The sequence below is a fragment of the Moschus berezovskii genome, chromosome 24 (assembly GCF_049115385.1).
Source record: "Moschus berezovskii isolate FMDL1 chromosome 24, NW_MosBer_1.0, whole genome shotgun sequence".
Lineage (NCBI taxonomy): Eukaryota > Metazoa > Chordata > Mammalia > Artiodactyla > Moschidae > Moschus > Moschus berezovskii.
In genome coordinates this window covers 3815992-3828192 of record NC_142483.1, presented here as the reverse complement: position 1 = coordinate 3828192, position 12201 = coordinate 3815992, and the positions used below count along the sequence as shown (strand labels likewise).

Below are 12201 nucleotides of genomic sequence, written 5' to 3'. Positions count from 1 at the left end.
AAACCATTCTACTGTGTGACCTGGCAGACGTCACTTTATCTTTCTGGGTCTCAGGGGACTCACCTCTGGAATGAGATTACACTAGATATCTAAGGGCGCCCCCTCTATCACTGAAGTACAAAAGTGAACCCAGTTGTCACAAACCAATCTGTAATAATACTCTTAAGGGATGAAGAGATTAGATGGACGAAGAGAATTTGATTTCTCAGCACAGATTTCATCACTTAAAAAGAAACAAACACAGCTATATATCTTGTCTCCTGCCTTCTCAGATATACGATCCCACTCATATCTGAGAGTCCAAAGCAAAGCGCAAAGACTAAACACCTAGTTAGGGGCCCAAGGCTGAGGAGGAGTTTAGATCCAAGCTCTGTGACACTGACTGCCTGGGCTAAATGTGTGTGGGCGCTGAAGACACACTCTTCACTCGTGGCACAATCATGTGGGTGAAAAGAGGTTTCTGAGTAATTCTGATGATTATAAAGAAGATGGTCTTGGGCAAAACTCTTTCCCCTGGTGCAACTCACTGGGGTAGGGACCAATGGGAAGCACTCACCAATGAAGTGACTGACGGTGCTGAGAAGGGACTCTGAAAAAGGGGGAAATCAGAATGGGGTAGTGGAGGTTTACTTAAGTAGGGGTCCCTTATTATTCACCTAAAGTGTTGTACAAGCTTGAGAAAATTTTCTAGAGCTTGTGCATTCACAGAATTTTATAGAATATGTTAAAAATAGGGAGAACTTTTACAGAAATAGACACTGGGTCCTTAAAAAGGCCCTAGTTCAGTTCAGTCGCTCAGTCGTGTCCGACTCTGCGACCCCATGAATCACAGCACGCCAGGCCTCCCTGTCCATCACCAACTCCCAGAGTTCACTCAAACTCATGTCCATCAAGTCGGTGATGCCATCTCATTCTCTGTCGTCCCCATCTCCTCCTACCCCTAACCCCTCCCAGCATCAGGGTCTTTTCCAGTGAGTCAACTCGTCGCATGAGGTGGCCAAAGTATTGCAGTTTCAGCTTTAGCAAACAGTCCTTCCAATGAACACCCAGGACTGATCTCCTTTAGAATGGACTGGTTGGATCTCCTTGCAGTCCAAGGGACTCCCAAGAGTCTTCTCCAACATCACAGTTCAAAAGTATCAATTCTTCGGCGATCAGCTTTCTTCACAGTCCAACTCTCACATCCATACATGACCATGGGAAAAACCATAGCCTTGACTAGGCGGACCCTGGTTGGCAAAGTAATGTCTCTGCTTTTTAATATGCTATCTAGGTTGGTCATAACTTTCCTTCCAGGGAGTAAGCGTCTTTTAATTTCCTGGCTGCAATCAGCATCTGCAGTGATTTTGGAGCCCAAAAAACACAGTCTGACACTGTTTCCACTGTTTGTCCATCTATTTCCCAAAAAGGCCCTAAAGCTCTTGCTATTAAAGGTCAATGCTTCTTAGAGCTAGACTCTAGGTTAGTCTGTCAATCAGACAGATTTCAGGGTTGACTTTGGGAAAACACTTGTCCTGGGATGAAGAGACCCCAGGCTTTGGAGTCACATTAAACTGGATGTGATTCCTGGCTTTACCGTTCACAGAGTAATCTTCAGCAAAACTTAAAACCTCACTGGGCTTCAATTTCCTCATCTGTATAGTTGGGTTTAGGGTTTCCCAGGTGGCTCAGTGGTAAAAAAAATCCACCTGCCAATAGAAGAGGTGTGGGTTTGATCCCTGGGTCGGGAAGATCCCTTGGAGAAGGAAATGGCAACCCGCTCCAGTATTCTTGCCTGGAAAATCCCATGGACAGTGGAGCCTGGCGGGCTACCGTCCATGCGGTTGCAAAGAGTCGGACATGACTGAGAGACTGAGCACACAAAATCGGGTACAGTGTGCCTACAGTCCACCGTGAGGATTAGCAAACACGCAGGAAACATCTGGCACAGTGGGCACCACAGGAGTTCACTGAGTGCTGCCAGAGGTAGGGTCCTCCTCCTCCTCCTCCAACACTGTGCCTGGCCTCCCTCCATCAACTCAGATGCCAGTAACTAAAGCAGAGAAAATAAGCAGAGACCCATCCAGAGCAGCCATGGATACATTAATGCGTTTCTTGGTCACAGAAGAATCTCCTAAGTCCAAGCCCTTCCAGGCCTGGAGCAGAGTAGAAACAGAAATCTGCAGAGAGAGGCTGCTGCAGAGGCAGCTCACCCAGAGTGCAGAGAAGGTGTGGAAAGGAGAGAGAACAAACTGCCCAGGACCATTTACTGCAAGAGCATGTACGCTTCTACCTTCACTGGGCTGAGAGTATCCTTCTAAGCCAGAACACTACTGTTGTCAGCTATTTCTACTCACATCAGGTTCAATGTACTACTCTGTTAAAAGAAGGGAGAGAAATGCTGCAAAAATGCTTAAAATGTGAAAAGTTGTGGTGCCTTAAAGAATACATCACAATCCGTGGTGGAAATCTCATTTATGTAAAACAGTCCAAAGACCAAAAAAATTAGATAAATATATTTACCGTGTAAAGACATATGGAATAGAGGAGAATTCCCTTATTGCTCTATACATGGAAATACTGGTGCAACGAAATAACTGAGTAAAATGGTTGTTGACTTTTCCACTGCTTTTCTGGGGGGGGGGTTAGATTCCGATTACAGGAAAGACCACTCTCAAGCTGAAGTGATGTGACAGATATGTCTTCCTCCTGCCTCTTCGGGTTTTGAAAGTTCACAAGTTCCCTTTATTCTCTCTTCATTCCAGAAAACTAGGCATTCACTTACTACCAAGAATCCAAAATGCAATGAAAGGAGTGCACTTCTCCTTAGTCACAAGTGGCTTGGATGTGATTCTTTTAATGAGGTACTAATGAGGAGCTAAAAGTTCTGTCCTGTCTGTGAATTATTTTAAATGGACACAGAGGTGGCCTTGGGAGACTTGTTTTTCAACTTCCTGATTTTCTCACACTGGCCTACACGGAACTTGAAGGCATAACAAACTCTATATGAATTTTAAGCTCTGGAAGAATTTAAAAACTGGAATGTTTTGCTATCCTTTCAAAATAAAGAGGTCAGAGCAGGCAGTTGTTTTCCTGAGCAACTGACCATGGAACGCCCAAGGTCTCCATGTTCAGGGCAATGTATTTTAATAGCAGCAGTAGCAGCTGCTACCTAACGTCAATCAAGCACTACGGGGCCAGGCACTGAGCTACGCGCTGTGAATAAATTATTTCATTTAAATGGCACAATCATCCTATGAAGGACTGTTATTATTTCTATGTTGGAGACGAGGAAATCAAGACTTAGAAAGGTTAAGAATCTCGTCTAGTTTTCGATTAGAAAGTGGCAGGACTAGAATTTGAACCTGGGAGTTAGGCTTAAGGTGGTACAAAGGATCGGGTGTTTTTAGAATCTGAATATGTGTTAGATTGTTCACTGCTTTAGATACTGTTTTCTAAGTATACTCTGTGTGTGTGCTCAGTTGTGTCAGACTCTTTGCAACCTCGTGAACTGTATGTAGCCTGCCAGGTTCCTCTGTCCATGGAATTCTCCAGGCAGGAATACTGGGGTAGGTTGCCATTTCCCTCTTCATCTAAGTATATTAAAGAATATATAAAACAATGACATAAGAGCAGTCTTATGTCATTCACTTGCTTTTAGAACTTCATTTCTCTCTCCCACACTTCTCTTTTCTTCTCCCTTCAAGTCTTAAGTCAGAATTGAAGGACAGAAGAGTGAAGATAAGCGGCAGGACTGAGTGACATTTTTACCACCTGAAAAGAGCTTGCTGCTGATACACGTGAACAATTAACCTCAGGCCCTGAAATTACCTCATAAAAGCAAACTTAAAAAAAAAATCATTTTTATTATTATTTTTTTTCCCAAAGAGGTAAAGGGACCTTAAGAAACTGTTCAATCCTTGACACTGCAGTAAAAGTACTGAGACTCTAGATGCTGAGTGGGACAGGACCAGACGTAGGCCTTTCAGGGCCTAACCTGTGGCTGTGAGCAGGATGTGTAGCTCCTGTAACACTGGCCCTTACATCTGTCTCAGAGGGGTGGCCTGTCTCTGGTTGACAACACCAGCTGGATACTATTTCCACCTGCACACGATGGAAATGTGAGGGAAAGACACACATGTAGAGAATGGTTAAGAGTGGTCTAACATGAACACAGTGTGTGCTATGAAACACAAAACAGAGACCAGCTCCTACTTTCAGCACAGATTATGACTCAAAGCACTCAGTCCTGGGAGAATTTTCTAACTACTGTAGAACCATTTCCGTTTAAGTCCACTCTCATTCAAAGAGCTGCCAATTCATGAAAGTAACAGACAGGCTTATCTAGATTTATTTCCAGTCTAAAGCTTTCTATATCAATTGCCCAGATAAGTGTGTTTAAAGCCAAATATCTACAAGGTTCAGTACATTTTGGCTGGGCTCTATCATTGATTTCTACAGAGTTCAGAGGGTTATAGATCTTTTCAGTATCATGTAGTAGAGCTACGGGCTGCAATGGTTTGTGGTGCCGGGATTATAAGTAAGCAGGTGGAATGCCTTGGCTCCATTTGGAAGTTGAAGATGGGAGGGCTACAGTGACTGGTGTGAGATCTTGGGAGTTATTTAACTCTTCTGGCCTCTCTTTTGCTCTCTATGAGAAGAATTCATGCCAACATCATACACCATATCTAAAGTGCTGTGGATACTCCGGAGAAAAACTCTCTATACAGACCTTTTAAAGCTGCGTCTCTGCAGATAGAGAATAGACCTGTGGATGTGGGATGAGAGGAAGAGAGCGGCAAACAGACAGGAGCGCGTTAACACAGATGCCATCACATGTCCATGACTCGAATCCCGTATCACTCACCTGTATCGCTCCTCCTGTAAGGCCTGCATTATTAGCGAATAGTCCCTCTGATAATGTTCCTTGAGGGTCTCAAAGGATTCCTCGAGCCGGGCCTGGGCTTCCCGGATCTCCTGGACCTCGTGCAGCAGTGCATCGAACCCTGAGCTCTGCATGTCCAGGGTGTTGGTTCTGGAGCTGGACGCTCCTACGGCGAGGCCACCGGCGGTGCTATTGGCGCCCACTGAGCCCGAGGTGGCACTGGAACAGTCTTCCTCGCTCCCATACTTGGGGCTGGACTGAAAGGTGGAAATGGCCCCCAAGGCCTTCCCCGCCTCGTCCACCTGCCCTTCCTCTAAAGAGTCCTTCAGGTTGGGGATGTTGTCGGCGCTGCCAAACTTATTCCGAATTAGAGACGCGATCTCTCTGGGCTTGGAGACCACAGCCCCGGCAGCCGAGTGGGTTGCCTGGGAGAAGCTGGACAGCCCCCCCTTGACACTGTCCACCACGCCTTCGCTGAAGCCAGTCACCTTGGCACCCACGTCCTTCAGCCCCTGGTGCATGTCCCTGAAGACATCCTTTGGCTGCCGGGGGATCCCATTCTGCTCCACCTCCCGGAGCTTCCTGTGGTAGTGCTCGAGCTTCTTCTGCAGCTGTTGGATGGTCTGGGCGGACTTCTGGTTCTTCTTCTCAAAGACCTGCTTGATGCGGGCAGCCTGCTGCTTGTCCGCGCTGCTGGCTAGCTTCAGGTACTCAGCCACGTTGTCGTCCCGGGCCGTCTGTGCAATCTTGATCTGTTCCGTGAGCTTCAGGATCTTCTGCTGCAGGTGGGCAATAGCAGCCTTTGTGCGCTGAGGGTCTGGGGTTCCGTCCACCGAGTCTGTGTGGAGGCTGCCATCTGTGCTGGAGGCCACCGCACTGGAGGTCTGGGCGAGGCTGCTCACTTCCAACCGCTCGATCTGGTGTGAAAGCAAGAAGGGGAGGTTAGAAGGAGCCCAGGAGGACTCACTCTCCACCATCGATGGGCCCCAATGTATTGAAAAAATTCACCTACTCAGCACAGAGTGTTGTTCTAATTGTTTAAGTCACTCAGTCCTATCCGACTCTTCGCAACCCCATGGACTGGAGCCCCCCAGGCTCCTCTGTCCATGGGATTCTCCAGGCAAGAATCCTGGAGCAGGTTGCCATTTCCTCCTCCAGGGGATCTTCCCCACCCAGGGATCGAACCCACATCTCCTGCATTGGCAGGTGGATTCTTTACTGCTGAGCCACCGGGGATGCTCACTCAGCACAGAGTGCTGACCCAGTTCCTCCTGTCCTGTACCAGCCCCCTTGCCCTCTCAGATACTGTCCCCAAACAAGCACACTTTGCTTTAAGCAAAACAGATACATGAGAAAAGATTTGCAGAAGCTGAAATCTGTGCAAAAGGTACTTGTCTTCTGCTAGAGGATTTCTTACAGTATTGCTTTACATAATAAAACTCTCCTAATGAGTTTGAAGCATGAATTAATTCACACTCAGCACACATACTTATGTTTAGAAGTCTATCTATGTACAACATAGTACATCTGCATTCCAATTTAATCATATGAAAATTGTCTCCATATTCAGACACCAATGTATTCCAATTCTTGCTTTCAGATTACAGTCATCTGAAAATGTTGGTAAGAAAGGTAACTTAAGTGGCTACATATAAAAATCCAACTGTTATCACATGTCTTTTTAATCAAACCCTATCAAGGGGTACAGAATCATTCTGTCTGTTCCAGCAGGGACACTAAATTGGAAGTTGGTGGCATGTGAAGGGGAGAATGGGAAGGTCCTGCTCAAAGTGGCAAGCATGAACACGGTAAGGACTTGAGAGTTAAAAGCCCAGATCACAAGTAGCTGTGATAAACTTGGGCAAGGTAACATGAACCGTCTGGGATAGAGACAGAAGAGGTAAGTAATTAAACAAGTCAGGACTCAGTTCAGGCCTCGTGAACCTCGCATTTTGTGCATTCCGTCTACTCAAAGATTTTTATTAGGCAAGGGACTCCAAAACACATATAATGACTATCTTTCTGTGTGTGTGTGCAACTATTCAAGGGAGCCAAAGAAGAAGACAAATTGTTCAGATTTGAAAACTTCAACTATCATACTTCAAAACCATCAGGCCAAAATTAAGGGGAAGGCTGAGTTTCTCTAACTCAGGAGGAAAAATCCCTTCAAGAAGGTGCGCCTAGATGTGGCTTGTGGTGATGAATTTGGGCAGGGCCCATGAAAAAAGAGGATGAGATGGTTGGATGGCATCACCAACTCAATAGACACAAGTTTGAGCAAGTTCCAGGAGATAGTGAAGGACAGCAAAGCCTGTGTGCTGCGGTCCATGGAGTCACAAAGAGTCGGACACAACTGAACAATGACAACCATGCCAAAAGGCTTTAGACACTGCTCTCTATTGAGCAGTAACAGTAAGAAATAATGAAATAACCACTGTGGGGTAAAAAAATTCCCACTAGGAGTGACAATGTACAAGTTCACCATCCTGGAGAAAGAGGGGCACATTCTTTTCCTTGTTTCCCATCCCTAACCTTGTTTACCAGTAAACAAGATGGCAGCAAGAACTATATATAGGTTCCTCTCATATTCTCAAAGGCCAAACCGATGATTCTGTAATGACAATAATACAGCAGATATGAAGCGTCCATGAAGCGCTGGCCGTTAACCTGTCCGTCTAGAGACGATCCTCCCTTTCCCATCTTGGCTGTGCCCCCTCAGTCTGCTGTCTGGGCAGGGGCCATGCTGATCTCTAGACACGTGCAGTTCCCAACTGCGTTCAGTATACTGCTGCTGATGTGAATAGCAAACAGCAGTATTTTCCTTCCAGATGAACAGAAGTGAACTACTGTATGCTGAAATAAAAGCAAAAGATAATCCATAACTGAAGCGAGTCACAAAAATGACATCATGCTCCATTAACAAAACGAATATGCACAAGAGTCAGGGACGAGCACGATAACCGTGTCAGGCCCTTTCTCCCACCCTGCTCATCTCTGCTGCTGCTGCTGCTAAGTCACTTCAGTCGTGTCCGACTCTGTGTGACCCCACAGACGGAAGCCCACCAGGCTCCCCCGTCCTGGGACTCTACTGGAGTGGGTTGCCATTTCCTTCTCCAATGTGTGAAAGTGAAAAGGGAAGTCGCTCAGTCGTGTCCGACCCTCAGCGACCCCACGGACTGCAGCCTACCAGGCTCCTCCATCCATGGGATTTTCTAGGCAAGAGTACTGGAGTGGCTTGCCACTCTAGGTGCCTGCTAATCAGCATGGAAGGGTCGGGGGGAAGGCAGCAGAGGAGAAGACGAGCCAGAGTCCCAGGTAATCAAGCTGCCCAGAGTTGCAACAGAAGCTCCTGGAAACCCACTCTGCTCAGGGCCTCAGGGTCACTCAGGCTGCACAGAGCTCCCACGGCGTGATTTTCTCTCTGAATGGGATTTCAGATCCTGTAACTACTGTGCATATAATTACATGATCCTGACTGTGCGCTTATGCTTGACAGCTCCCCATCTACCACAGTGTAACAGGAAGGCAAACACAAAATACCTCTAGATTGAGGACCACAAGCTTATGCATGGTCTAGTTTTCTTAGGCTCTTTCTTATCAATCTGAATATCAACTTCTACGCATCCTGTTGTCTGAGGGTGTCAACATGGAAATGAAGTGTCACTGTTATTCTGGGAGCACATATATGGATCATACCGCTCAAAAGATAGCGTTGGGACTAGAATCAAGGTGTTTTAAATGTATTTATTATTTATTTATTGAAATATATCTAATTTACAATGATGTGTTCATTTCTGCTGTAGAGCAAAGTGACTCAGTTATACACACACATAAACCTTGTCTTCTATTATGATTTTTCACAGAATACTGAATATCATTCCCTGTGCGATAGAATAGGACCTTGCTCTCAGAATCAAGGTTTGATTCCATCACTAAAATTGCAAAAACCTCTACAAAGGTTCAATATAACTATTTACAAATGATCACGGTTTAGATGTGATGTTACTTCCCTGCACAGAAACTGAAGAGATAACCCAGATTCTCTCTACTCTGACTTCTCTATCTGGGCTTTCTGGAGCCCCACTGTGTCCTTCCCGTGCCTGATTCCCACAGAGCATCAGCCATATGCCTGCGAGCATACAGCTGATAGAATCCACTGTCCTCAGCCTCGAGAAACAAGACTAACCCTCAGTTTCAGCACCAGGGTAGTTTCCATTTGAAATCATGAGTCCCTGGGTTACCCAGTGCCTCCTCCCAATTTTGGTAGGACTACTCTGAAACAGGAAGACGAGGAAGAGACATCGGGAGGAGAGGGCAGGAGGAAAAGGAAGAAAGAGGAAGATACACTGAGCTGCAGAGCTACAGGGCGGGGTGAGGACGTGCTCCTGGTATCGACGGTGCTGTGAATCAAGTCCTTGCTGGCCTGAACACTTAGCGCTGGAAGGGCTGACTGAGCCATGAGTTGTAAATGTACCAGCTGCAAAGTTTGCTTTCCCAAAAGTCTTTGCTAGTGTACGAGGCTCTCCACATCTAACAACATAAAATTTCATTCCTACTTCACTCCAGAGAAACAACTAAACTGCCAATATGAAAAGAACATTTTAAACCTTTTTAGAAGGCAGCAGTGTGAAAATAGGAGAAGGTTTTCTTAAACAGGAAAAGGCACAGATCAGAAAAACAAGACTATTAAGCCTGGCTACAGTTCCCATAGCAGGGAAGCACGGGTTCTGGCATAACCTGCTCGGGTTCAAAACTGGCTTTGCTACTTACTAGCCATGTGACACTGGGCAAGCTGTTCAACCTCTGTGTCTGTTTCATCAACTGTACAATAGGGATAGTACTAACGCACACAAAATCACCCCAGAAACAGCCTGAAAAAGCATCGATATACAAGTAATACCTGTGACAATAATCCTGGTCGCCTGTGAACTTGGCAAGACAGGTTTGGATTGTCTCGGTCGGACAGCCCTTCTCTGTCGAGAACCACTTGAGACCCCACTCTCTCTCCTGCCACTAGCACTTTTCAGTCTATCCTCACGGACAGCAAAGTTTTACAACCATCTCGTGGATGACACTGCACATGTGACAACTCACTGAAACGTGAACTCTGGCAGGGTCTGCTCGCTAGCTTTGGAGCTACTGATCCCACCATGTGCCTCAGCAGAATTGTGACCAAAAAAAACAAAAAACAAAACTGTATCATGGGTCACTTGGGAATAATGGAAACTTTCCATCTGAATTTATGTATGCTAAGGGCACAACTGGAATGTAGCTCTTGGGCCAGGGCACATGGTTTCATACTTCCAGTCTTCTGCCTTCAAGGGCACGATCTCCTTTCCTTTCCTGGCTGAAGGGAACCGAGTCCAGGCATAACCTCCTTCCGGGAATCTGTCCTGACAGCCTCCTGCTCCCAGTTGGATTAATGTGTGCAGTCACTCAGTCGCGTCTGACTCTTTGCAACCCCACAGACTGTAGCCCACCAGGCTCCTCTGTCCATGGGGATTCTCCAGGCAAGAATACTCGAGTGGGTTGCCATTTCTTCCCCTAGGGGGTCTTCCCACCCAGGGACTGAACTCGGGTGTCCTGTGTTGCAGACAGATGCTTTACTGTTGGAGCCACCAGGGGAGCCCCTGGAATCATGACTCTTCCTTTCTATCCCCACACATCTATGCACCTGCATCACTGTGTCGATCACATTATGCTGATACGACTGTTTGAGTGGGCTGCTTCTATTGACGGTTCCTGTGGGGTAGGGGTCATCACTCATCTTTGTGCCCCGAGAAGGTATCGCAATGCCTTGGACAAAGAAAATATCCAGTAAGGGTTCGATTTAAATGCTCGCCAGCGTGTCCTTCAGAGGATCCTCTTAGAGCTCATATGCCATGCAGTGACTGAGCCTATGTGACTATGAATGGAACAAAGGTCAGAATTTTTGTAAGAAAAACAGCTTCCAAAAGACGATACACATTCCTCCAAGGCTGCTGAGGAAAAGCTACTGCGTGAGTTGAATATGCACTGAGATGATTAACATCCTCTCTGGCCCACCCTGCTCAGAACCCATGATGGAGTCCAGGGCTGCTGCTCAGAACGCTCCATCACAGAACTGCTTTCCCGCTTGTGTGAAATACAGCACTGAGGATGAACACTGCCAGGTGCGCTTCAGGCCTGGCGCATGGACCTGATGGGTTCATGTGAACCTGGGGGGGTGTGCGGGGAGAGGGAGGAAGAGAACGAGAGAAAAGAACAGAAAGAGATCACAGGCAACCTACAACCACAGCACTGACAGTGTAAGTATAAAAGTATATGCTGCTTTTTTATGGCTAGGAGCTGTTTTGTAAGCATAGATTCATTGTTCAACTTAACCAAGGGGTTTCAACTATCAGGTCGCATGTGCCACTGGAAATGTTCAAGCAGAGACTTCATGCCTGCATGTTAAAACTGTCACATGAGGACACACTGACAGTTGGAAAAGATCCCTGTTTCCTTCTAATTTTAAGGTTTTAACTTTTGTGAAAAAGAAACAGTGACTTGGGGTATGGGTTTTTCAAAAATCTTTCTCATAAATCCTCAGAATGAAGAATGACTAGTCTGGAGCGTACAGATCTGCTAATACAAAAGTCAGTTTGCAGTTTTTGAGCAGGTGTTAATGAGCAAAAGAAGAAAGTGACACAGAAAAATGCTTTCACTGCTGAAGATTTAAGAATGCATATATCAATAAAACCCATGTGTGGATAAGCGAATCTATAAAACTGCCACCAATGAGTTCCCTTTTACAAGCTAATTTCCCACAAATACGCTTAGGACACAGTCTAATTAAGACAAAAGATTTCTAAGCCTCAGCTTAATCCTATTTATTTCAAGCAATTCTGATAAAACAAAAGTCTAAAAAGCAATGAAAGAATCTGGAAAGCTCCATGTGGCTTGCGATAATCTGGTCTCCGAACTGGCTATTGTTAGGCTTACACGTGGAGTAAAAAGCTCTAAAGAGGCGATGCATAAACTGTGCACCCCCAACTCCATTTCATGGCTTGATTACTCTTCTTTCTCTTAAAATGGTCTTAGATACAGTGCGTTTGCTAACAGTTTCCAAATGTATACCGTAGCCTATACTTTCCTTAACTCTAGACTCATATACCCAACTACCCACTTGCTATCTCTATTTGGATGTCTAACAATCACTTCAAATTTACTACATACAAAACTGAGTTCCTGACGTCTCCCTAACCTGTGGCCCCTGCAATCTTTTCCGTCTCAGTAATGGCTACTTTACTGATCCATGTGATCATAAAGCATAAAGAGTTTAGGTTGTCCACGAACACAAAGTAGTGGCCAAACCA

The 12201-nt window shown here is 45.8% G+C and overlaps 1 protein-coding gene across 6 annotated transcripts in view; it reads right to left on the bottom strand.

Annotated features, from left to right (window-relative positions):
- TMCC1 (transmembrane and coiled-coil domain family 1) overlaps nt 1–12201 on the bottom strand; it is a 167003-nt gene that overhangs the window by 17911 nt on the left and 136891 nt on the right. For all 6 annotated transcript variants that reach the window (XM_088831532.1, XM_088831531.1, XM_055413515.2 and 3 more), the window contains one exon: nt 4847–5781. In XM_088831532.1, coding sequence (XP_088687658.1) covers nt 4847–5781 — 935 coding nt within the window. The remainder of the gene's footprint in view (nt 1–4846; nt 5782–12201) is intronic.